The sequence below is a fragment of the Colias philodice genome, chromosome 18 (assembly GCF_061535455.1).
Source record: "Colias philodice isolate Cphi_HAF_F1 chromosome 18, ilColPhil1 Martin Lab GWU primary, whole genome shotgun sequence".
Taxonomy (NCBI): Eukaryota; Metazoa; Arthropoda; class Insecta; order Lepidoptera; family Pieridae; genus Colias; species Colias philodice.
The window spans coordinates 2,833,428-2,861,367 of NC_143103.1; the positions used below are offsets into that span (position 1 = coordinate 2,833,428).

The following is a 27,940-nucleotide window of genomic DNA, read 5'->3' on the forward strand; positions in this document are numbered from 1 at the left end:
ACACATTTTCACAGCTTAGCTAAATTACATCTTCGTAGAATAGCTGCAATATCTTTGATGGGAACGTAGCCTTATTTAGTTCCATCGATAATAGACTATACAAAAGACAGGTTGCCAGATGAGGCTGTTTGTGAGGTATTTTTGCCTTTGCTTACGTTAAATTTTGACACTAAGTCACTGACAGTCCTAAGTCCTTGGCAGTGACATGAGTGACTCAATCCGAATCCTTTGACAGGTAAATAAATTTTACAATAGATTCTAAATACCCACTCAAAATTATTAGTTTTCCGCTGTAGTTTATATATAGTTTAATAATTTTATCACGTGCATGTATTTTATATAGTTTAGAAACAAGGAAGACTGGAAAAGTTAAACATGATGTCATGACAAATTTTTTACTAATACAAAATAATAATTATAAATGAGTGCCTTGCAAAAAACAATGGAACAAGAAATATTTATATCGAAATTTGAAATAAAAGGAGAGCTAATTTATACAAAAATTACATGGAAAGCCAATGGAAATGATTTATTTCATGTGAAACTATTATTTAAAGATGCAAGTTGGTCTGGTAATTATTCAGTTGATACTGCTAACAAATTTAGAGAACTTACTGACGAAGATGAAACTCAATATGAGAAAAACGTCAAGGAATGCTTAAAAAATAATGACAGTCAGTATATAGTCGATTTTGTAACGGAAACAAATAACAGTGCAGTATTTAGCTGGAAAAAGAAATTTGAGGGCTCTACAGCTGTTCTTATCCATGGTAAAGTAACTTTACTAAGAGATCAGCAACCAGAAAGAAAAGATCATCTTATAGATATTTTGTTAAATGAAAATAAGAAATTGCAACAAATTATTAGAAAGTGTAAGCAGGATAGTGAAAAATTGACTTTTGATCTGGAAAAATCCAAGAATGAACTTGCAAACTTTGCAGATCAAAAAATATCCATGGAAACTACATTATATGGCAAATTTATACAATTATTAAATGCTAAGAAAAGAAGAATACAACTGTTGGAAGATATCTTGAAGAATAGTGAAAAGAACTAAATTATGACTATGTTTTAACTTTTATAAAAAAAAAATGTAAATGTTTTTTATAATGTACTGATAGTATTATTATACAAAATGAAATACAGCAACAATATTGAATGATTTATTTTTAAATAAAATTTATAAAACATATATAAGTTTTCTTAATAACTCCTGCCGAACAGCGTAATGAATTTGGGCTTGTTATTACAAGCTGGGTGGATGCACTTGTCACTTGCTGTGAGAGAGCGGGGTTGGTTGAACGGAATACACAAGGACTTGGCGCCCATCGATGGAGCTTTCACCTCTGTTGTTTGGTCATCTTCATTCCTAAAACAAATAAGTTAGATTATTATTCCTTTATTCATTTATTGAATAAAAACTGCGTAAAAACTAAATATAGAAAACTAGAAAACTAATGAAATAACAATATTGTTGGATTTAATAAGATATATTGTATCAGTAAATAAGAAAACACTCACAATATGATAATGTTCACATGAAATTATTATAATAGATAGGTAATTAACAGTAATTATTTTTTACTTCTCAATGGATTTTTTTGGAATGGAAAATTGATTCTTTTTAATAAAGTTTTATTTTTATAGATCTTTATTTAGTAAAAGATATATAAAAAGTATAATAGATTTCTGTCATATTAAAATAATACAAGTCAGATTAACATAGGGCGTATTCAGAAAGAAAGCTTGAAACTTATAAGCGCTTATCGGCGCTTGTCATGTTCATATATTTTCCTGCGCGGGTTACCAGCACTGACAGGAAAATATATGAACATGACAAGCGCCGATAAGCGCTTATAAGTTTCAAGCTTTCTTTCTGAATACGCCCATAATCAAAATTATACCTGGCACTGTCATTCTTAATGTTGTCCTCGCAAGGAATTTCCCCACAGAAAGGTGCTAACAAGATATGCTTCTTTTCCAAGGCACTTATGAAGTCTTCCCATTTTGTGACTGATGACAATCTCTCGTCTCTTTCCTTTATGGCCCTGCAATTAAAAATAAGATCATTTTCCAAATGCATATTTCATAATTGTTACAATATTATAAAAATTAGTTTTACGTAATAACTCAGGCCCCGGAATCACAGACACAATAGAAAATCTATTGTGTCGTGGACCGATCGGGCCGTTCGGGGCTCAATGGGGCACAAAATAAAAAAAATTACAGTTATACATTTTGTCTATGAAGGCAAAGTTATGTTGTACTTTGGTTGTGCATTATGTTAACCAAACTACAAATAAGAAATTTAGATTTTTATCTAACAAAATTTCATGGATATTCGATTTTTTATTTTTACAATGTTCTATAGTATTATTAAATAATCAATTAATGTAATTTATTATATAAACATTCCATCTGTTTCTTTCTTTTTGTGGTAGCATCACATTTAACTTTTGAATAACTTAGTAAACTTACACAGTATTTTTATAGCAAACTAAATATATTACAACAAATTATTAAATAATCAAAAACCCACTTATTCAACATATCCTCGTGTATCTTTTCGAGGGTAGTTACTAATTCCTTGGGCGCGGAGTCACGTTTGAGCGTGCGCTTCTCGCCAGTGAGTCGGATTACGGCGACAATCTCTCCACGGGAAATGTCCTTTGGTCCCAATTCCACACGGATTGGTACACCCTGGAAATTAATTTAATATGACAAACTTATTTTAAACTTTTAATTATAAAAAAATTTTAACTGTTCTATTTTGAAACACATTTTACTAGCCGATGGCAAACGGTTGACTTTGAACATTCTTGAATTTACACTCCAGTTAACATATTTCTACATACAAAAAATATTTTCAATTGCTATGCAAAAGTTGACGTGGAACCAAGCATCATATAACACTTTTTTAACTTTTCCCTTTTAAGAAGAAGCTTTGAAACTTCTTTGACAGTACCGCCGAATCGCCTCCTTGGTACAGTGGTTGACGCGTGACGCGTGAGCGTAGAACCGAGAGGTCCTGGGTTCGATTCCCGGTGGAGACGAAGAAAAAAAATATATCTCGGTCTGGCAGGACACAGAGACACCTGCTTGTCCCTAAAGAAAATCGATCAGTGAAACAGATGTATAATGCATCTGCCGCTTACCCCACTAACGGACATGGGATTTCACTTTTGTATTCCACATAATTAATTTTACGAGTTCAATTAGAATTTGCTTTTGTTGTAAAAACCGCAAAGCACAAGTAATAACACAAATACACTACCTTCAACTCCCAATGATTAAACTTCCATCCAGGCGAGTAATTCTCCCTATAATCACCATCAGCTCTAATACCAGCTGCCTTCAGTTCCTCAACCAGGTCCTTACACGAGTCCATGAGATGTTTTCTCTCATCTGCAGTGCTGGATGCTGTGATCCCACACGGTACTACTATCGCCTGGATCTCGGCTATGCGAGGTGGAAGAACTAAGCCACGGTTGTCCCCGTGTACGAGGACCATTACACCTGTATAGAAGACAATCTTAATATATACTATGATATATAAAAAAGCTAGATACGTTACCCGCTCTCTAATTTGGCAAGAAAAAACTCAGCTAAGTGCCCGAGTTTCACTTAGTCACGCACCATTCAGCGTCGTGGCTGGACGTTCTTTTTAGGGTTCCGTAGCCAAAATGGCAAAAACGGAACCCTTATAGTTTCGTCATGTCCGTCTGTCCGTCTGTCCGTCTGTCCGTCTGTCACAGCCGATTTACTCGGAAACTATAAGTACTACAGTGATGAAATTTGATGGGAATATGTGTTGTATGAACCGCTACAAAAATATGACACTAAATAGTAAAAAAAAGAATTGGGGGTGGGGCCCCCCATACATGTAACTGAGGGATGAAATTTTTTTTTTCGATGTACATACCCGTGTGGGGTATCAATGGAAAGGTCTTTTAAAATGATATAAAGTTTTCTAAAAAACATTTTTCTTAAAGTGAACGGTTTTTGAGATATCAGCTCTCAAAGTCGTAAAAAGTATGTCCCCCCCCCTCTATTTTTATAACTACGGGGTATAAAATTCTAAAAAAAATAGAGGTGATGCATGCTAATTAACTCTTTCAACGATTTTTGGTTTGATCAAAGTATCTCTTATAGTTTTTGAGATAGGTTGATTTAACTGTAATTTATTATATTTGCTGCTACGGAACCCTTTGTGCGCGAGCCCGACTCGCACTTGGCCGGTTTTATTATATTTTAATCGGCAGTTGTTATTACGAAGTACCATGAGTGAGACATGTATTATGTCTCGTGCGTGAGAGTGAAAGAGAGAACAACTGTATTGGTGATAAATGATAATGCGTTAGTAAGTAGGTATGTATTAATTACGCTGTTTTTTAGTGCAATGATGTTGGCGTATGCCGCGTCTACTAGTATAATAGAGTCATTGAATATATATAAATCTCGTGTCACAATGTTTGTTCTCAATGGACTCCTAAAACACAACCGATTATAATAAAATTCGCACACCATGTGCAGTTCGATCCAACTTGAGAGATGGCAAAAAGCACAAAGCGGGCGAAGCCGCGGGCGGAAAGCTAGTAATAATTATAGTTAACAAGAAAATAATCCTACTAAATATTATAAAAAGCGAAATTTTGTTTGTTTGTTACTCCTTCACGCAAAAACTGCTGAACCGATTTTCATAAAATTTTGTACAAATAGAGGGGAAGTTGGATTAACACAATATGATAGGTTTTACCCGAAAATCCTACAAGAACGGGAATTATGTGGGTTTTCCTTTGACTACGCGGGAGAAGTTGCGTTCGAAAAGCTAGTGTACTTTAAATCCTGTCCGCAATTTTATAATCAGGACATAGAAGAAATAAAAACAGTTTGAAAATAAAGTGTCTATTTGAACACTGGACATCATTTATATTTTATATCCGAATAAAAAAATGAACAGTTTCAAAACAACAAAATATAACTTCATTTATTGATCTTCCGAGATAAAATAATAATAAAAATAAGCAATTAACGTGTTTAATCCTAATTTTCTTTTAACGCAACGATTTCCTGCTAGCTCATGTGCTTAACCTGTATTTTTTGCGCTTTGATGTAAATGTATTTTAAATTTCGAATACATTATTATATAAAACCGGCCAAGTGCGAGTCGGGCTCGCGCACAAAGGGTTCCGTAGCAGCAAATATAATAAATTACAGTTAAATCAACCTATCTCAAAAACTATAAGAGATACTTTGATCAAACCAAAAATCGTTGAAAGAGTTAATTAGCATGCATCACCTCTATTTTTTTTAGAATTTTATACCCCGTAGTTATAAAAATAGAGGGGGGGGGACATACTTTTTACGACTTTGAGAGCTGATATCTCAAAAACCGTTCACTTTAAGAAAAATGTTTTTTAGAAAACTTTATATCATTTTAAAAGACCTTTCCATTGATACCCCACACGGGTATGTACATCGAAAATAAAATTTCATCCCTCAGTTACATGTATGGGGGGCCCCACCCCCAATTCTTTTTTTTACTATTTAGTGTCATATTTTTGTAGCGGTTCATACAACACATATTCCCATCAAATTTCATCACTGTAGTACTTATAGTTTCCGAGTAAATCGGCTGTGACAGACGGACAGACGGACAGACGGACAGACGGACATGACGAAACTATAAGGGTTCCGTTTTTGCCATTTTGGCTACGGAACCCTAATTAAACGTATATTTCGTCTTAGTTGTATGTTATTTTAATTCAGACAGATTTTTAACAAATAAATTGATTAAGTTTTACATATTACTTTTCCAATTAAATTAATTAATCAATGAAAACAATTATAATTCTTTGTTTTTACACAATATACATACCAATAGTTCTAGTGGTGATACCCCACGAGTTCTGGTAAACGAACTTCTTCTCTTGCGTGTCAGGATCATCGTACACGATATCGAACATCTTTGAGAAGTTCTGTCCTAGATAGTGACTTGTTGCTCCCTGTATAGGTAAGAAAATAGTGTTAGACCATTGAGATATACATATGGAGACGACACCGCCTACATCACTTATGTTCCGCTCAACATACGCCATATGGCGTAACTGCACGCTCATTTTTTATTTGTTTTAAAGTGAAACGCATTCAAATATGCCTTCGTGTGTGTTACGATATTGCACAAATAATACGGAAAAGTGCAAAGGAATAACTTTTATCGGTAAGTATCTAACTAGATAATAATTTTTATGTTATTTAAATGTTATAATGTGATACTTTTTATGAAACATCACAACAAAGTCGGTATTTTAAACATGCAATTATTGACCTTATTTTAAAGGTATTAAATACCACAACAGCATGTCTACGTGCAATAATGCAAGCTTCAAAATTTAACTCATAAAACAAACATAACACTATAAAGCAAGCAATTATAAACCTTATTCTATACGTATTAAGTACCTGAATAGCACGTCCGCTAGCACCGATATAAGCTTCTACGGTGGTTGTGTAATCACCTCCCGCGAACTTTTCCTTCTCAGTCTTTCTGCCCCTTATTACGGGAATCGCGAGATATTCTTCGTATACTCGCGCGTATAAGTCTGTTAATTTTAATAACGTCATAAATTATATGGATAAAATTACTTAGAATATTTCCTATACTTTGTGTAGTTGATCAAACAAGCAATTTTTGCAATGTTCAAATAAAACAGGCTTAATGATAATTGATAACTTTAAAAAATATAAAAAAATGGGTTGTCTGTAAAGTAGGTTTACTGACGATAGTTGAACGTGACAACGTCCGATTGTGCTTCTTTGTCGCTCGTTCCGCGCTCTCGCTTGTACTTCAAGCCTTACATGGAACGCCTCTGAGCAAGGTAACGCCGCATGAGTCATGTTTTTTCGCGCGTGCAGCCGGCTCTATCAAATTATAAGACGTTGTCACGTCAAAAAAACTAAAATAACACGATAATCACCAAGAATCTGCAGAACTTCCTCGTGCGCGTCTTTCTCTTCACGGAAGGCGGTGTGTCCCTCCTGCCAGAGGAACTCACGAGTGCGGAGGAACGGTTGAGGCTGCTTGAACTCCCATCTCTGTAGCAATGGAAAATTATATACATATAACTAGCTTTCCGCCGGCGGCTCCGCCCGCGGTTTCAAAGAAAAACTCGCATAGTTCCCGTTCCCGTGGAATTTCCGGGATAAAACCTATCCTTTATTACTCGTGGATAATTTAGCTTTCTAATGGTGAAAGAATTTTTAAAATCGGTCCAGTAGTTTATGAGCCTATTCATTACAATCAAACAAACAAACCAACAAACAAAGTTTTCCTCTTTATAATATTAGTGTAGATGTAAATAATAATAAATTTTATGTAATCAGCGAAAGGTGAAAAAAAAAAAAAATTGTTGGATAAGGGGTTTAATTGAATATTGATTCGTAGTTTTAGAATGTAAGCATTATTTAATGAAGAAGCGTTCTTCAAATTTCACAATATGTCGATGTATCAGTACTCGGTTTTATAACGTGAGCTGGATTCAATGTGCTTCACTTACAAGCGCAGAAGACAGAAGACAGGGCACCATGAATAGTGAACAGTGGCAAATATTTCGAGCAAAAGGTAGGAATTTAGGAAAAGGATAGAGGACAGGGTGATAGCGGACAAAGCATGTCTATAGATCTTTACTCACCACGACATTATTCCACTGGTTCAACTTAAGCGGCAGGTCACGATGGCTCTGAATCCATTTCGCGTACGCGGTCTCGGAGGTGGGTCGGATCACTATATACTTCATTATTAGCGAATAGTGGCTTTAGATCCAAGATTTTGAGAAAAATATAGGAAATTGGGGTAAGAAGATTTAGGACAAGGCTATAGCGGACAAAGTTCGTTACTTACCACGACATTATTCCACTGGTTCAACTTAAGCGGTAGGTCACGATGGCTCTGAATCCATTTCGCGTACGCGGGGTACATAACCGTCTCGGAGGTGGGTCGGATGGCGATGTGCTCGGCGAGCTCGCTGGAGCCCGAGTGCGTCACCCACGCCACCTCGGGGGCGAAGTCCGCGATGTGCTCCTTTTCGCGTTCTAGCGCCGCCTGATAATATAACATTTAAATTTTGAACTGGATTTTAAGTCATGTTAAGTTCATGCTATTATTATTATTAACTTAAATCAAATATGTACACGGGACATGTAAAATAATGTTTTCTTTTAGACTTATTTTAATAAAGCGTATTTGCAGATAAATAATTCATTCTTGTATGCAAATGTTTATAAAGTAAAATATTGCATAAAAATGACGGCTAATAATGAATAACATATGGTTGCGGTTGTTAAAGTCAAATTAAATGCATGTAACTATATTTTTTAATATGTAAAGAATGCAAATTAAAACAAGTTTAATATAACTCAATTCGTACCTTAGACACAAAGATGGGGAAGTAGACATCTTTGACTCCCATTTTCTTAATGTTGCTGCTAATGAATTCACGAATGATCTCCCAAATACTGTACGACCATGGACGGAGAATATAACAACCAGATATGTCGTAGTAGTCTATCATCTCCGCTGCAATAACAATAATCAATTATAATTCATATTTTCAATTAAATTCACAATGATTATCCTAGTATGTGGGAGTAAAACAAGATTACTTATAAATTGTCATTTTGGTCGAGCTTTCTAAAATAAAAAGTTATTATGATTTTATATTGCCAACGCGAACGTTACAATTTTTTTAAGGAACACATTGAGATTTTTTTCAATTTGTAATTAAGTATGAATTAGGTATAAATGAAATAATAACTGTTAAATTAAAAATGTATTTATCAGAAGAAAATTATACATAAACTAGCGGTCCGCCCCGGCTTCGCCCGTATATTTATATTATCCTATCTCTCAAGTTGGATCGAACTGCACATGGTGTGCGAATTTTATTATAATCGGTTAAGTGGTTTAGGAGTCCATTGAGGACAAACATTGTGACACGAGATTTATATATATTAAGAAGATAGGCAGTGAAAACAATATTGAGTATATTAACACACCTTTAGTAATAACCTGCTGGTACCAGTCGGACAGTTCAGTTTCTTTGGACGCCTCGAGTCCGAGCCGAGTTATTTTCTTTACACCGCTCGATGATTCTTCTTTGCTAGGCTTTGGGCTCTAAAAAAATGTTCTATTGTTATATTACATTTGTAACATATTTTATTAAACTGCTGCTGCGCTCAATTTACTGTCATTTAAAATTGTATTTATTTTTGGTTTTAACATAGAGATATTTCGATTTAATTATAAACACACATAATATTTTTTTTCTTTTATCGAGTCAAAAAAAAGCTATACTTTTTCATTACAGGTTTACGTGTTTAAATTCAACTCCTTTGCGTATTTAAGGGGCTTACAAATCAAAGTTAATTTAGTCTCTTTTGAGACTTAGGTTCTAACTTCTAACCATTACCCTAAAAAATAAACAAAAATTAAAAAAAAAAATTGGTTGTCTGTAAAGTCGGTTTACTGACGATAGTTGAACGTGACAACGTCCGATTGTGCTTCTTTGTCGCTCGTCCGCGCTCTCGCTTGCACTTCAAGCCTTACATGGAACGCCTCAGGGCGAGGTAACGCCGCATGAGTCATGTTTTTTCGTGCGTGCAGCCGGCTCTATCGAATTATAAGACGTTGTCACGTCAAAAATCTTGAACTATCTCTCCTTACCGGTTCTTTACTCTTCTCTTTCTTAACTTCTTTCACTTCTTTCTTCTTCTCTTTCGGTTTACTCTCTCTAGCGGGCGGCGCAGCATACGCAACTCCCGTCTCTTGTTGGTACTTGGCTTTGAGTTCTAGAAGCTTCTTAACTTCTGCGTCTATTGTCGCCTGAACGATTTCATTGAATATTATAATGGGTGAAATATTTCTTTGCATGTATCAGGGAAGGTCTAGCGAGATAATTTTACAGACATGAATTTTATAAAAAACTAGCTTACCGCCCGCGGCTTCGCCCGCTTTGTCTAAAACCTTATAAGTTATATACTAAAACCTTCTTCTGGAATCACTCTATCTGTTAAAAAAGACCGCATCAAAATCCGTTGCGCAGTTTTAAAGATTTAAGCATACATTTCGCTTTCTGTGTCCCTATGTCCCTAACATAGGGACACAGAAAGCGAATTTGTTTTATACTATGTAGTGATACCTGGAAACACAATACTTAGGCTGCTAAACAACCATGCGAGAAAACTAACACTTAAAATATTTTTAAAGATTTATTGATTTAAATTGGCAAATAATTTGAAAGTTTTTACGTACCTTATCCGCTTTCTTCGCTTTAAGATCTCGCACCACTTCACCTTGTTTCGCGACTTCGGCCGCCAAAGCCTCGTTTGCACCGTTCATTGCTGCTGGCTATGAAAGGAACAACTTTATATATTAAATGTCTATCTACTTTTTAAGATTTCACCAATATTTTTTATAATACGAAAAATGAAATGGACAGTCAGAGTTCTGAATAAATTAAATCTACAACATCGAGAAGGATCTTCACAAGTTCTTTCAAGTGTTTATTTAAAGAAATACATATTGGTATTATTTTAAAACATTTCTTTTTTATTCATAAAATTAATTAAAATTAACCTTTTCAGTAGCCTCGGCTTTTACAGGAGCAGATGTTGCTGCTGCGGCTGGAGTCCAATCCTTACCAGTAATTGATTTGTACTGGGCTTTCAAGTTCAGTAGATTTTTAACCTACATAAAAAAAACACTTTAGAAAAAAGAGCGTTCGTGCCGAGCACTCGTGTCAGAAGTGAAACTTCTTTGGCAAGATTCAAAGATACCAAAATCGTCGCCTTACTCCACGGCGTGACGGTATTGCCATGACGCGACATTGAAATTTTACTCCCGATGCACCTAAAGAAGTTTCACTTCAAAAATACGTAAATTTTGTTGTAGGTTACAGAACCACTAAGTAACACTATGCGAAACCGCAGTATAAAACTGATAATTCAAATACAAGAATACAAATAAATGCTGGGAATTTCATTTAAATATAAAAAATAATACCAAAATATTTGAAAAAATAAAATAACATACCTCAACATCCAAAGTTCCCTTGTCTGCCTTTTCAGCTTTCAATTTGCGCACTTTATCGCCTTGCGCAGTGATTTTGACTAAAATTTCGTTGACATCTGGTCCGCTATTAGTCTTTACTGGCGATGGAGCTGCTCCTGGCTTCCAATCCTGGAATATTTTATAATTAATGATATAAATCTTAGATATATTTGATACAGGAAATATACCAAATTAGGATTTGTGATGATTATTAAAATTTTTTGAAGTAACAAAAACAATATAACTTATTTAAAGTTTCTTTTAAGTTTTTGTTGGGCACATTTTAAAAGAATCAAAGGAGTACTAAACTGAACAGACACGTTACAACGTATTTATGCTAATTATATTACTAAATTGTAAGTCAATGTTGTATCATTGTGTATGAATCAACAAGCAACAACCAGCACTCCATAATATCTTACCTGTCCAGTAGCAGCCTTATACTTGGCTTTCAGTTCCAAAAGGATCTTCACAGCTTCATCGACCTTCGCCTTGTCAGCTTTAGCCGCCTTCAGCGAGCGAACCAAGTCCCCCTGTTTGCTGATCTCCTGGTCGATGGTAGATGCGTCGCCTGCTGGAGGGCTAGGGGGTTTCGCTTCGGGCACTGTTGCACCGGGTTTCCAATCCTAAGAAACATTTTTTTATTATAGACAAAAAAATGGCATTTTTTGGGGTATTTTTTGTGCCTTAATAACAATTTTCAGTTACACCACACATTAACAAAACAATCATAATAGATAGAAGACATTTCCACAAAAAAGGCAAAGTTTGCTATCGAATAAATAAGAGTTATTTATAAAATTTGACGGGTATTCATCAGAAATTACCTGTCCAGTAGCAGCCTTATACTTGGCTTTCAGTTCCAAAAGCACCTTCACAGCTTCATCGACCTTCGCCTTGTCAGCTTTAGCCGCCTTCAGCGAGCGAACCAACTCCCCTTGTTTGCTGATCTCCTGGTTAATGGCAGATGCGTCTTCCGCTGGAGGGCTCCAGGATTTCGCTTCAGGCACTGATGCACCGGGTTTCCAGTCCTAAGAAACATTTTTTTATTATAGAAAAAAAAAAGGCATTTTTGGGGTATTTTTTGAGATGTTAGTTATGGTTTAAGTAAAATATTATTCAATATTGCTTATAGCAATACTTTAAATTGACGTACAGACTACAAGTAACGAAATAATATTAATCAGTGCGTGAGTTTATATGAAACATAATAATATAACAACATAAATGATGGTTAATCACGGACCTCCTAACCTTCTCATCAAAATATAATTAACTACCGCCCATATTAAGTAGGTAATTAGTAACATATAATTTTTAAGTAACTATTCAGACACAGTCAAAGACACACATTTAAATCATTTGTACATTTAATGTATTAATTATTCTGATAATATAAAGGTATAAAGTTACGAGATACTACGACAAGAATAACGTATTTACTTTTTTAAATACAAAAAGTATTTACCTGACCAGTAGCAGCCTTGTATTTAGCCTTTAAATCCAGCAGAACTGCAACAGCCTCGCTGACCTTCGCCTTATCGGCTTTATCAGATTTCAGAGTACGGACCAGGTCTCCTTGCTTTATGATATCCTGGTTAAGGGAAGCAGCATCACCACCAGATGATGGTTTGGGTTCAGCTTTAACTGGTGGTGTTACACCTGGTTTCCAATCCTATGAAAAATGTATTATTTATTTGATTTGATTAAATTTATGAGTCACGTTTATTGTAAGAAATAAAATTCTAGGCATCATTTTTTTAATTCAACAACCTCACAAACAATAGATAAATAGGTATTTATAAAAAAATATTCCGTCGATTTTATCAATTCGCCAATCATCCGGTTCGATCAATCCGCTCAAGCTCTTTTTTCATCTCCCCTTTTTTTGAAATCGTTTAAAAATAAATTGACATTTCTGATATCTTACTAATTATTTTCGGGGTAAACATTAGTTGAGCAAGAGTTGATAAAAAATGTCGATTGAAAATTTAAATGCTAATTGCTCATGCGAGAATATTTTAAAATGCTGTATCGGTTCAGCAAAGAGCAGTGATTCCAGCAACATGTTGATAGCAACAGTTAAGGTGATTGCTACGATCTGTTCCCAGCCAATGTCCCGCTAGATGGCGCTGAATTCTACATTTCTAGTTTATTTGAGTTTTTGCGTAATTGGAATAGTCATCAAACCTAGGAATAGTCATGGCGGTTACTGAATATTATATTTTATTGAAATATGTCATATCATTGCCTTAAAATCCACCCAATTCGGTAAAAATATGCGTTATAACATCTGTCATTGCATACAGGGTCGTTTACACACACAGACGTAAACAAAAATGATAAAGATTTAACTCTAGATGGCGTGAATGTAAAGCGCGTCACACACGGTGAAGATACTACCTATAATATTTTATCTAATCTAGTAATATTTTATATTACAGTATCTTAAGGTATCCGGTATCAGCGTTCTGACCATCATTTTTCTTTTTTCGCTGTAGAACCGCCATCCTGTTACAAATGACCCACAAAGGAGAATGACCACGGGTGGTATCGGTAAAATTTTAGTTGTGCCACGTATTCGTTATATTGTTAATTCCTATTTGTATTTATAATGATCATATGTATCAATATTAAGTCTTAATTAAACCGGATAAATTGAAATAATAGTAAAAGTTTTTCTTTTGAAACATGTATGACTACGTATGGAATCGGTAAAATACTAGTTGTGTCACGTGTTCGTGATATTGTTAATTCCTATTTGTATTTATAATGATCATATTTATCACTATTAAGTTGTAATTATACCGAATAAATAGAAATAAAAGTAAAAGTTTTGTTTTGACACATACCTATATCTATCTCTCTTGCAAACGTCATATTAAGTCATAGTTTCTATTTGAAATGTCAAATGAATGTGTTCGACGCATTGTTCGATGTTATTTTGAAATAATGTTTAAATTACGATTTACTTTTCACATTTGTCTTGTAAATTAAAATATTACCTATGTAATAAATGTAAAACTTAACGTTCATCGTTAGTTTAAACTCGATTAAGTAGTTTTTTGAAGTGTTGAATAAAACTATTGTTTTATTTTTATTGTCGCGAACTGCGGCTTATTTACATAAAAACTTTAATCATATCTAAAAGTACTAACATCAAGCTTTAAATTGAGCTATATTTCATCTTTGATCTTGACACAATAGGTTTGATTGCGATACCAAGTGCCATAGTCACTTGGGCAATCTCCTTTTCGGGTTGTGGTTTTCATTTTTCTGTATGGGTAGACAAAACTTCAAAACGCCACCTGCTACGATGCTGCTATGAACGATTAGCTTTCCGCCCGCATTTTCAAAAAAAAACCCATATAGTTCCCGTTCCCGTGGGATTTCCGGGATAAAACTATTCAATGTGTCCAAGTTACGTTCTACATGTGTGCTAAATTTCATTGTAATCGGTTCAGTAGTATTTGCGTGAAACACACACATACACATCCTCACAAACTTTCGCATTAGTAGGAAGTAGGATTGTTATAAAAATAAAAGTTATATTTGTTGGCGTAAACTATTTTATTGTAATTTTGGGAAATAAATAATGTCAAAATTGATTACCTACAATAAAACGCAGTTTTATTTTATTACCTACATTACACTATTGTTTTTTTTTATCAAAACATCATGTATTTGAAGTAGCATATATGATATTATGCTGATCCAAGCATTTTCACTCAAAACTAATATCACTAATGAATAATGATTTGTAAAAGTAAATTATTTCAATATACATTTCATAACCAACAAGTAAGAATAATTATTCATACAACAACAAATCAAAAACACTATTTACTATGGAAAAAAAAACCAGGAAGGTGAAAAGCATATTTACGATTTCGATGCTAGGGATAAGTATAAAATTAAATAGTAATGTTAGGATATCGAAACATTTTTGTATAGGCTAGAACGATATAATGGAAACGCGCTCTAAGAGCCCTAAGATCTGAGTAATATACACACCACTACATATGCAAAAATTTCTCGAGACTAATTTCACTGCACACTATTGTTTTTTTTTATCAAAACATGTATGTATTTGAGTAGTTAGCAGCATATAATATTCTGAATTTCTGATCCATGCCTATTCACTCAAAACTAATAACACTAATGATTTGTAACAGTAAATTATTTCAATAGGTATTTGAACATTTCATAACCAACAAGTAAGAATAATTCGTATACAAGATACAATAACAAATCTAATACACTATTTATTATTTTATTATATTTCATTACGTGAAAATAACCAGGAAGGTGAAAAACATATTTACGAAAACAAAGTAACATATGGTTTTGCTATTAGCTATCAGGAAAAAAAATCGTATTGGAACAAAAGAAGGATTGTAACTGAATTAGGTAATTAGGTATGTTTGTTTCTGGGTGCACCGTTTTCGACGACGCGACGGCCGACGCGTGACGTAAACGGAGTAGGTACCTACTTTGCTAAAACAAACTAAGTAATAAAATTGTGTGTCTGTCTGAAAATTCGCTAAAGCATATTTTACCAATGTTTGCAAGTTTGTGATTACTTTGATAGTTTATCGATTTATAATAATTGTATACTTATATCATTGTTTAAAAATATTCAAACACAATATGATATAGGTACTGATTTATCACTGCTTTCAGTGATGAACTGATGAGTCAATGTTAGCCACAATACTAATCACTTTCGTCATACATGTGTATGAACTATGATTGATGTGATTTGCAATGTGGTGAAATTTCATAAAAATCACGGGCCAATTTTTTGTTTTGAATCCCACCGAAAATACATATACATATTACTAATTGCGTTATTAGAATAATTAATTACTATACCCACGATCAATTATTACAATTTACAATATAGTCTCAAATGCATACTAGAGAAATATTGCAATTTGAATCAATTAAAATGCATAGCATACAAAAATAAATTCACAACACAAGAAATTCCGCGCGCAAATCATAGCGCGTGTCAATGAAATCAAGAATGTAATTTTATATCAAGCCGACACGACGCCGAACTAAAGTACCTACAGTACCATTTACCTTCAGTGTGCAATACAGTTTACAGACCTACGACGGACGAACAATAATGAGTAATAAATTGTTTACAAAAAAAAAACATAGTTTCTAAGGTCATTAGTTTTATTTTATTTTATTGTTATTTTCTTTGAACGATTGGAAATGAAATTACTCAATTATTACACATAGAACTTTGATTTATTAGAATTATGCGAATTATGTATAAGATAACGAACGCGAATGCACGACATCTAGCGCGTCAATGTCTAAACATCGCCATTCGTTTAGACATTGACGCGCTAGATCTGTAATAAGTATATAGTCTTTGCGCTAGATGTCGTGCTTTATGTCGTGTTTCGCTTGGCAAAAGTCACGCACACTACTGTAGAAGTGTCAAATTTTGCCGGTATTTCACTGTTGTTTTTCTAAGTAAATAATGTAAGTTATTGATTAAAAAGGTCGAACGCGGACACATTTCATTGTAGAGAAGTGATAAAATGATTAGTTTTAAAGAAATAGTGTCTGTGTTAAGTGTTTAGTCGTCATCAAAAATGTATGGAGGGACGGTCGGAACATCCACCTTAAACATGTTAACCTAGTTACTACACAAATGTTTCCCAAAAACGGTATTATTAAACACCTCAAATATAACCATCTATTGGATAGAACCAAGAAACACAACCACAAAACATTTATTTGTTGGATTTTATTTGCAACTACTAACCTGTCCAGTAGCCGCTTTGTACTTCGCTTTAAGCTCTAGCAGTGCTTTAACAGCTTCATCGACCTTAGCTTTCTCAGCCTTTGCAGCCTTGAGGGCTCTCACAGTATCCCCTTGTTTGACGATTTGTTCGTTCAACTGCGACGCGTCTGCCGCAGCGGGGGCGGGGGCTGGTTGTTTCGCTTGTACCGTTTGCACTGATTTAGGCTGGTAATAATTAATTGTTTATAAATACTATTAAGATTAATTTTAGAAATACAAATAATTAATCTATACTCCTACTAATTATAAGAGAAATAACACGGTTCACGCCACAATTTAGTTCACTTTCATTTTATGGCTATGAAGCCTATTTCTTTTATCAGGTCATTTATTAAGCCTATATGATTTATTTGGTCGTTGTCAATTTGCAAACTTTGTAACAATAGTTTTCACATGGAGAAAAGTTGTAATAGTCCCGGACGAAAAGATAACATCAGAAAGTCCTATTTTAATGGAATAAAATAAACAATTTAAAATTGAGTATTTTAAATTTGTAGTTTAAATTATCACTGTTTATTCCACGCGGGTGAAACCGCGGAGCGTAGCTAGTATAATATGATCATTGTATTCATATTTGGTATTCTACTATAGTCAATTTATTTTTTGTACTCTTGTATCAAAATTTTGTGAAGTCTAAGTGTAAATATAAATAGACAAGAACCCCTAATTATTTTATTTATCTTTAAATATAAATTATTTTTATTCGATATCGCACCAATAAAAAAACAGTTAATTGCATTGATAAAACACTTAATACAAATTTTACTGCACTGTTGTGATAAATCACATAAATTATAATAAAAATATTTTGTAATATTGCACCAAATTTACACTTATTTTGGCACTTTAACACACTAGGTACATTCCTGTCAAACTTAAATAAAAAAGTTCCAGTTACAAAAAATAAATTATTAACATATTGCTGACTTACAAATAACACACGTGGATACCGACTGCCAAGTGTAGCAGATTGTTATGAATCAACCTTTCACTTTCATATTACGTGATACGTCTGAATGTAAGTGATAACATCCATTGACTGCTTAGTACATAGAGTTTAGTTGTAATCAATGAAAATGAAGCAATGTATATCGTGCAAATCGTTATTGTTCTCATTTTGATAGGGAAAGGATATAATACGATGTTTATAATAATTAATGCGTGATTTCGTCTGCAAAATGTGTGAAAACTGAAAATTATGTTACAAAAATAATTTAACAGCCATGGAAAGAATATTATTGTTCAATGGAGGAGGATTCTATGGAGTTTCTTGCCGGTTCTTCTCCATAGATACTGCTTTCCGAATCGGTGGTAAATGTTAAAAATACTTATGTATAATAACGATTCGAAAGTGCTACTAAATACCTAGTAGTCTAATTGAATAAATGAATGTTTGAGTTTGAATGCGTTTTTTTGCACTAAAGTTATAACTAAGTTATCAATTATCACCAGGAATATTTCTCTTATCCGAAAATACAATAGGTATTATTCAATTATGACAAGGTCAGAGATCTTCTTTGTCCGTATACAGTTTAATTCATTTTAAAATTAGTTATTGTTTTATCTTATTTAACACAACAATCACTCACAAAAAGATAATAATTAAAGCCATATTCTCGATTCAGACCTTAGCTTTCTAATAACAATCGTAACGAAAATGAAAATTTAAAAATACCCCCGAAATAACATATTTTAGCCACCATATTATTCAATCTTAAAAATATTTTAACTTCTATACAACTTTACAAAGCTTCAACACCTCGTACCTTACGATAAGTACTTATTTACAACTCAAGTGGCAAGTGCATATTTTACCATGGACGGTGTCAGCTAAACACTGGTTTCAGATTACCTTCATTGACAGAATCGAAATAATGTATAAGTTCGTCCATACATCCTTACGTAGTATTTGTATTCCCTTTGCATACATCGGACCGCTTAAAATTAGAGAACATTTGTTTTCTTAATTATATACAGTGTATATCGACATGATATGTGATTGAAAACAAAGTATTTTTGAGTAACTAATTATTGCGAGGCTGGATCTCGTAATGTATTCTTAATCAGAGGTTGTGCTAGTCACAAACATAGTATTCAAAAACATGGATATAAAAAGTGAGGTTATTGTTGTTGAAAATTATCAAATAAAAAAATCGAGAAATGAGGCGCATATACCAAAAAAGGAGCGTAACGTATTTATACGTACACAGGACAACACGGAGAGCTTAATATGTCAAAAGTTTTCAAATCGCAGACGGAAGAAAAGAGAAGTTAATATTAAGAGGGGGCGCGATATAATAAAACTTTCTAGTGGCGATAGTGAAACAATAGAAAGAATTGTGCCTGGCTGTATGCGAAGAACATGTTATTGTAAACATAAATCGCATCGCGTAAGTAATAACATCATACACTTATTCCAATCACTTTGGACAGAGTTTTATAGCTTTACCGAAAATTCCAATTAGAATTACTTATTTAGAAATTAAATACAATTTTTTTACAAGTTGTCACTTGAAATATAGATTTCATTTAATGTAGATTTAGGAATCAAACACTAAAACTAAAACTAATTAACTTGGAGAATTTTATGAGATTATTTATTATTTTTTACAGAAAACAAAGGTTAAGAAAATACGAAAGAAATGTAAAAGAAAATGCAAGAAACATAAAAATGCTACAATAAACAAAAATAATATATACGAAAATATTAGCTCGGACAGTTTTTATAGCGATTCCGATGTCGATGAATTAATACGCGCAACAAGAAAGGTAAGATATGAAAAATTCCCTTTATACCAAATTTTTTGTAAATCTTTTAGCAGATAATTTCTTATCATATAAAAACGGTAAGTACAAGAAAAAAAGAAAAAGAGAAAGAAAAGGCATCCGCTCCGGATTGGCGTGAAAGGTTCGAGTCCCGCCTCGTGATCGAATTTTTCTATTCTTTATGAATTTATAAGTACAAGCAAATTAAATTCACTTAAAAATCACTATTTTTTTGGTGTGGCAATATATTTATTTATAAACATTTTATATTCAGATACCAACGAAAACATTGCACAATAAGGCGGCTAAGGGAATTATAATTTACATTATTTTATTTTAATAAAAAATTTATTTTCAGCGTATGAAAGCACAGTACTCGGAATGGCCAACTCCAATTTTCCACACAAGAACCCCCATAGAGGAAGATCTAGATTCAACCGTCGAACTAAACTCAATACATTCCTTGGAAACAGTTGTTTTAAACAAAGTCGAAGATTTCTGCTGGCCAATGGAAAATACCTTAACTAATCACACCAATTCACCCTTACTGAGCCCCATCCGTTCAGTTATTATAAAAATGGAAAGAAATAATAATGACATTGATAATACAAACTATAGCCCAAGTATGGCAATAGAAGATCTTAATATTGACATAAAACCTGTAAAGATTGAAAAAACTTACGACGACTCTTGTAGTCCTTTAAGTGACGATTATTTATTTGACGTTGATTACGTTTAAGTTTATATTTATTTTTAATTAATTATAATTTATAAGGAACAAAAAGTAGTTTTCTTTATTTTCATTTTTGGTAATGAATGTTAAAATTTAAATACGTATATAAAAACAAAGGAATATATAAAAAATAAAGATAAATTGACACACTATTCAAAGTGTACTACAAAAAAATACTTTTGAAGAAAAATATTAAACTCGCTTACATTATTAGCACACGTATATTCGTCACAAACATAGCTTAATATTCTTATTCATTTATGTGAAATATTATGTACCTATACAAAACGGATGTTTAAATAACTCGTTATTTAATTATAAACTATCTCTGTCATACTCATACGTAATAAGAATTAGAACAGGTGCTAACATATCCACTTGTGCAAATAAGAATATGTACCAACATTAATTTGATTTGTTGGCTAAATTTACTGAAGCAATTTCATGCAGAAATATAATTAACTCTAGACCTTTCAGTACTTATCTATGATTTGTATTGTTATTTTTGTTCACTCATTCTTGTTCAACAGCCTGCATTTTTATAAGATAAAACTTACATTTTTACATATTAAATTTAAATATAATATTAAAATACAAAAAAAAAAATCAAGGAAAAAGTACACGACATTTTGTCTATAAACACAATTTTTTACTTGTTAATATATACTATAAAAATCACAAAAAAAAACTCACCTGTCCCGGCATTTCCTTAGTATGTCCATCGGGTACATGGAACAGCACAAGCGGGGTCGCTTTACTAGTATGTAGTGATGGAGGTGACGGGGCCACATCAACACGGAAGAAACCGCGGCGTTGTAGTTGTATTATGTCTCCCACTTTTAGTTTGGCTAATTCTGGTTCGCCTATCATAGGGATTTCCCACTGTGGACAATATTTTAATTTAAAAAATTATATTTTACTAGCTGCTCCGCGCGGTTTCACCCCCGTGGCTCCACCCCTGTTGGTCGTAGCGTGATGATATAATATAGCCTATAACCTTCCTCGATAAATGGGCTATCTAACACCGAAAGAATTTTTCAAATCGGACCAGTATATCCCGAGATTAGCGCGTTCAAACAAACAAACAAACAAACTCTTCAACTTTATAATATTAGTATAGATAAAGCATTTGCTTGGTATAAAAAAAACGAAAATATCAAAAACAAAGTTTAATTTTCAAAAGACTTCCAAAAACTAAAGGATCTATGCTCTACAATGTTGTATGTTTGTTTCACGATATTTATGTAAGTATGTATCCACATTGTTTTTTTTCGGGAGTGTAAAAGATTGTAATATGAAACCATTGTTGAGTTTTAAAGTTAAATATCTTTAGGATGTCGAAAGGTATATTATTTCAACCTTGTAGTATGTATACAGTAAATTATTCAATGAAACCAATTCACAGAAATTAACAATGTTTATAAACATAGGTACTTAAGTATAGCATTCGTGGTACTGGTAAAATGGGATTACAAAAAGTGTATGATGAAAACAAATAAATGTTTACTTTTTTTATTGTGCAATCAAATAGAGATGGTTATGGGAAATCAGAGTTCTCAAAAATATATTTTTTTTTGTTTCGGTTACTATAAATTACATTTAAAATGTTATCTTGAACAAATGTCACTATTATTAGGCATAGAAGTAAGGTACCACTATGAAAAATTAAATAAAAAGTAATATTTAATACTCTTCAAACTTACCCTAGTCTGATGTCCAATAAACTGCTTAAAGTCCTCATCCTTTCCTAACAGTGGTTTGGATATAATATGGTCGAAGTACACACAGTAAACTTCTACACGGGGCGATTTCTGCGAGTCCGCTAACCACGTGATCTTTAACGTTTTCTTGTAATCCTTGTTGTCGAGGTTTGGTGTTCCATCCACACTGGTGACTTTGCCATCGGCGGATCTATGAAAAAATAATATAATGGACAGAGTATAACAAAAAAATGTATGCGTGTACTAGAGTACACACGTAAGAAGTGAAACTTCTTTATGACCTTAAAAATGTCACGAGTATGGCGTAACGCAAAAATGTCACGCGTACGGCGTAACGCAAAAATGTCACGCGTACGGCGTAACGCAAAAATGTCACGCGTACGGCGTAACGCAAAAATGTCACACTAAATTTTGTCCAACCCCGATAAAGAAGTTTTACTTCAAAAATGTTATAGATTGAATATTGGGTATTATTTAATTAGATTTCTTAGCAGACCGGCTAAAATAAATGATAACTTTTGCTAGTAATGAAGATAAGTTAATTAAGAAAATATTGAAAAGTTATAATTATACTACTTCTAATTCAGAGGTACATATTGAATATAGACAGCTCAATTTAAACTTTATTAATAAATATTAACTATTTCCTTCTTTTATCGTATTCAAAATCGTTAAATGTATTTTTGGATTTTTTTACGATAACTACATACACATCAAAATCTTTTAAGCATAAATTACAGAAATGCCAACACATATAAATTATATAGTCCTCAAACAAACGTATATTTTTCAAGAAAATCGTAAAATTCAAAACTGACTAACAAAATCCAACTTACTTATGAATCTTATCAATCATAACATTTCCATAATTGATAAACGTAGTATTCTCTCCCACTTTCAGCGCTTGCGCATCCACTTGATCTATCAACAATTTAGACGAGACCCAAACTGTTTTGGAGCCTATATCTGGGTTCTTGGGATGAAGGGCCACGGTCAAAGTGGAGTCTGATACTCCTTTGAGGTTGACCACTACTGGGTCTGCTTCTAGTGCTGTGTAGCGAGGGGCTATTGGATCGATCACCTAAAGTAAAAAATAATAATATATGTATAATATAATATAAAATAAATAAGTAATGTCAGCTGAGTTCGTAATTATATTGGGTGATGGATTAATACAGTATGTACGTATAAGTGAAGCGAAGTGAGCGCTAATAATCAATCTACACACAATACAATATATCATTACATTTTGGTGTATATTCTTTTAACTAGTGCACTTGATAAAATTTGTACTATTTCACAAGATTAAAGGTAAGAAAACAGAGAAAAGCCACAATCCAATCCTTCTTGTTATATTTAAAAATATAAATGTATTAAGGAATAAGTATCTAACCTTTTTATTAATTGCCCATATCTTATCCCACTCCATGAACACGACGGAGCGACTTGAGCCCTGCGCTTGAATGAACTGCCTCAAGCCTTCCACACTCATGCCGCGCCGTAACACGCCGCGTACTGTTGGCATGCGGGGATCGTCCCTAAAAAAAATAAAACGCATTTTATCTTTTTAAGCTATTGCATAGCTTCTATCGCGGGCCTTGAGCGCGGGGACCGAATCCAGAAATTTAGTAGCGAAAAACCTCACGCTCCCCACTCCGACGGGCGCGGAGGTGTGGCTTGAAGGCATAGCATGCAATAGCTTTACCGCGGCAGTCCCCGAGTGCCACACATCTTTTTTTTATAAATTGTAAACAATAGTTTATTATGGCGACAAAAATATCTATAAAAAATCCAGTAAATCATTAAAAACGTGGGAACAGAAAATATAATCTGTAGTATTTCATTTGAAAAAACATAATCCTACGATTCCTTTTTTAAATAATAAGTAACTGCTTGACTTACCATCCATCAACGAGTCCCTGCTCGACGAACCATGTTAATTTTCTCTTTGATAGAACTGTATTTGTCATACTTAATCTGAAAACAACGAAGCATTATTAAAAAAATACACCCATATCTGTTCATCCGTTTCTGAAAATAGCTTGAAAAAAAATCACAAATTAACAGATGTACATCGTTTGATCGATCGTTTACGCAGTTCTATTGCGTTTATAAGATTGTATAAAGTGAACAGATACAACAATACAGATCGCGCGGCGAGACTTTGACTTTGACCGTTATTGCGCAAATATTATCAGAAATTGGGTATCAACGGGCAATTAGCGGGGTGCGGGGCGGGGAAAAGTATTGTGTGCGTTGCGCAGTAATCCCCTCCACCCGAAGGTCAAAGCCAAACTCTCGCCGCGCGTACTGTACAACATATTATTGAAAACAAACCTGCTGTACTCCCAAATATAAGGTTTCCTCAGTCCGAGTGCATCAATAAACCAATAAAACTGCGGATCTCTATCATGATACTCCATTGTTCTTAGCACGTGCGTCACGCCCTCTATGGAGTCTACTATTGGACACGCGAAATCGTATGTCGGGTATACCCTAAAAAAAAATTAATATTAAAAACAAATACGTTATTGATGGTTAAATTTATAATAAAGTAATCTAGAAGAAATGCTACATAATAATACAGGTAAAATAACGAGCGTGTAATCCGTTAAAACAACATGCTTTAACAGTTTAACAAACAAAAACTATTAACTCTCTGCCAAGTGCCAGCTTCTTTCAAAATTCGAATAAGCAATACTTTTTCGAAGGTTTTAGATAAAATTGTATCTTCTTTATATTAAGGAAACATAAACAAATAACACTTACTTATATTCGGTTCCAGTACGTGGATGGGGTTCCGGTTTGCAACGGTAAATAGTTGGGTCTCGGAGGCAACCATTCATCGACTGCATATCGATTTTGGCGCGAACACAGTTTTGTATACCGATGTTACTTCCTTTCTTCATTTCCTCCCATAGTTGCAGATTTTTCTCCACAGCTGCAACAACAGACATTAATTTTTAATTTTTTATAAATAATTATTCATAGATATATATTTAATAGAAAAAAAGAGCGTGTGTGCCGAGCACATGTGTCAGAATTAAGACTTCTATGGCGAGATAAAAATCGTCGTCAAAAGATACCAAAATCGTCGCCTTACTCCATTACGTGACGATATTGTTTTAACTCAAGCTTGAAATTTTACTCTCAACGCGCCTAAAGAAGTTTCGCTTCAAAAATAAGTTGCACATGATTACTAATTCTAATTTTGTAGTTCTGATTATTATTTACCAATCATCCTTATAAATGTCAAATATAAATATTCATATAGGTTAGTACTTACAGTTATTCCTATTCTTGCTCTCCAATTTCTGATCTCTCTCATTTTTCATCTGTTCAGCGGGTGTGTCATCTACAAATGCTTTGCCCTCTTTGATGAGCTTCTCACAGAGCTGTAGCATCAGATCGAAGTACTGGGAAGTGTGCGTGAACATGTCTGGTTTTATCTCCAACATCTTGACGTCTTCTAGAATAACCTTGAGAGATAGAAAAAAATGTTTACTTTATATTCATTATAAAGTTGATATAAGTACAGTATCTACATCATATTTTTTTGAAAAAAATAATGTCCATAAACAAAAAAGTGTACGCAAATCAACGCCATTTAATACAGTTAGTGTAAAAAATAACTACTAATATACAATTTTTTTTTTTCATAAAATATATTCACCTTTTCAAAATCAGCATTTTCTTTAGCCGGATTGGTATCATCAAATCTCATGATCAGTTTACCTTCAAATGCTTGTTGGTAATATTGGTTCAACAGAGCTGCCTTTGCATGACCAATATGCAAATATCTGTGAACAATATAAATATTAAGAAAAATTTCTATCTACATAATATTAACAATACTTTAGTAGGTGTAGTAGTAGTATAGGTACAGTACTTTAGGTTTGTAGTAAAATATTTTTTTAAACATATTACTAGAACAATACTATAGTTATAGAGAAAACTTATGACTAAAATTAAAATTATCATAACATCACAAAAAAAGGAAAATAATTATTATTTTAAGTATAGAATAATAAGAAAAACCCTATACTTCAATTTCATTTAAGTATTTAAGTATCCTTCATGAATTTTTATTTGTTGTTCACTATGTTTTATGACAATTGAGATATATGTACTAATGAATTTGACCTCGGAAGTATTATTGGATATGAAAATTAGTTTCATTCATTAGTGCTGTAATAACATTCATGATGAAACTGACTACAACCTAAATTTTGAGATTTTTTATTGAAAAATGTAAAGCTCAATTATTTTTAATCATATTGAAAAGATGTATGTATATAGTATATTTGCTAAATATAATATACTAGCTCTCCGCCCACTTTATTCAAAACCTAATAAATTTTCAAATCAGATCAGTAGTTCCTCAGATTAGCGCCTTCAAACAAACAAACTGTTCAGCTTTATAATATTAGTATAGATTTTAGAATTTAATCTTACCCAGAAGCTTCAGGTGGGAAACGCACAACTACTTTTCCCATTTCAGCATGTGGCAGATCAATGAACTTGCCTTCTTGTTGCCGACCACTAGCTGCTTCCTTATTTGCTGGTGGAGACCTCCTATAAATATTATCAAGATAAATGATAATACTGATGAATGATGAAATTATGTGAAATTTATCATTTAAAATAAAGTTAATATTAACTTTTGCATCTTTTATTTTATAATAATTTATAAATAATTATATTTATAATGTAGCCAGTAGCCTGTTTTATTAATAAGAATCTGTACTTACGCAATTCTTATTCCTATTACAACAAACTAGCCAAAATTTCATAAGTAATTGATAATGTTATAAAATTCTATATTTTATCATTACAAACGGACATTTCAATTTAGCAACATATTTAAAATTTTACCTTGATGAAGTCTTAACAACATTTTGAAGGATCTCTGCAGGCAACTCCTTCAAAACCTTTTCAACACAAGGTTGGGCTTGGATCAGTTTCATCCATCTTATAATATTGTTTGGAGGATTTGATTTTGATACTTCCTTAAATTTATTGGAAGCTGAAAATATGTAAAATAATTTTTATTTTGTTCTGTATGTAAAAGTGTATCAGTGAAGTGCTATAAAAGTGATAAAATAGCAAATAATAATTTGATGATAAGATAGGTGGGAAAAAATTCAAAATTTCAATGTAAAGTCAATCATATTAAAATTAAATTTTGCTGGTAGTTAATTTGATTTGAACTACACATTAATATTTACCATATAGCACACTGAAGACAGCCAAATCAGAAACAGATAATGATTCCCCAACTAAGTATGTTAGAGGCCCAAGGGTTTTTTCTAAGTAATCTAAAGATTTCGGTATTTCTTCATCAAGGATAAGGCTAAAAGACAACCAGTGATTCATGGTAACTCTCTGTAATGGACCGGCTGATTTATTAAACGTGTTTTCGAGTATTCTTATTAAGTCGTTGCTGGTGCCATATGGCAAAGATTTGCTTGAATTGGGTAAGGTGATCGATGATTCCCCATTCCAAACAACTTCCACATTTCCAGCAGAAGACCTGTAGAGTTCAACCGCAAGCAGACCGCCTGGGAAATGTAATAAAAATAGATATAATAGGTAACATTAATGAAATTATAAAAGAAACACATTTTGAATTAGAGTTAACCTTACCTAAAGGCGGGTTGCTTTTACTACACACAACTTTCATGATGCAATAGTTTAAAAGTGTTATTTAAATCAATTTAATTGAATATTTCAATACAAAACCGTCCACACCGCACATGCCACACAACCATAAGACGGCTGTCAGT

At 33.2% G+C, this 27,940-nt stretch overlaps 3 protein-coding genes across 6 annotated transcripts; 2 read left to right on the forward strand and 1 right to left on the reverse strand.

The window, feature by feature from the left end:
* Positions 1-193: 193 nt before the first annotated feature.
* On the forward strand, positions 194-1,169 carry LOC149480304 (uncharacterized). The gene is made up of 2 exons (XM_089706254.1): positions 194-235; positions 344-1,169. The coding sequence occupies exon 2, from the start codon at positions 422-424 to the stop codon at positions 1,055-1,057; it is 636 nt and encodes a 211-aa protein (XP_089562380.1). The 5' UTR covers positions 194-235; positions 344-421; the 3' UTR covers positions 1,058-1,169.
* GluProRS (Glutamyl-prolyl-tRNA synthetase) lies at positions 1,150-27,938 on the reverse strand. Of its 4 annotated transcripts, XM_089706248.1 has the most exons (31): positions 27,801-27,938; positions 27,383-27,715; positions 27,030-27,180; positions 26,610-26,729; positions 25,828-25,954; positions 25,441-25,633; positions 24,924-25,095; positions 24,492-24,650; positions 24,057-24,131; positions 23,548-23,692; positions 22,991-23,235; positions 22,137-22,344; positions 21,127-21,315; positions 16,896-17,099; positions 12,576-12,782; positions 11,935-12,138; positions 11,530-11,733; positions 11,090-11,236; positions 10,634-10,744; positions 10,310-10,405; positions 9,722-9,880; positions 9,055-9,172; positions 8,427-8,575; positions 7,901-8,101; positions 6,978-7,095; positions 6,463-6,602; positions 5,879-6,005; positions 3,275-3,516; positions 2,540-2,700; positions 1,905-2,048; positions 1,150-1,369 (listed from the first exon to the last, which is right to left on the reverse strand). In XM_089706248.1, exons 1-31 carry the CDS (start codon positions 27,835-27,837, stop codon positions 1,204-1,206), a joined length of 5,052 nt encoding a protein of 1,683 aa, XP_089562374.1. In that variant the 5' UTR covers positions 27,838-27,938; the 3' UTR covers positions 1,150-1,203. The 4 variants fall into 4 exon arrangements, with proteins under 4 accessions (XP_089562374.1, XP_089562375.1, XP_089562378.1 ...); XM_089706249.1 differs by lacking the exons at positions 11,935-12,138; positions 12,576-12,782; XM_089706252.1 differs by lacking the exons at positions 11,530-11,733; positions 11,935-12,138 and having other exon boundaries at positions 11,090-11,223; positions 12,770-12,782.
* LOC149480306 (uncharacterized) lies at positions 18,682-20,496 on the forward strand. The gene is made up of 3 exons (XM_089706253.1): positions 18,682-19,324; positions 19,548-19,703; positions 20,059-20,496. The coding sequence occupies exons 1-3, from the start codon at positions 19,037-19,039 to the stop codon at positions 20,437-20,439; spliced, it is 825 nt and encodes a 274-aa protein (XP_089562379.1). The 5' UTR covers positions 18,682-19,036; the 3' UTR covers positions 20,440-20,496.
* Positions 27,939-27,940: the final 2 nt, after the last annotated feature.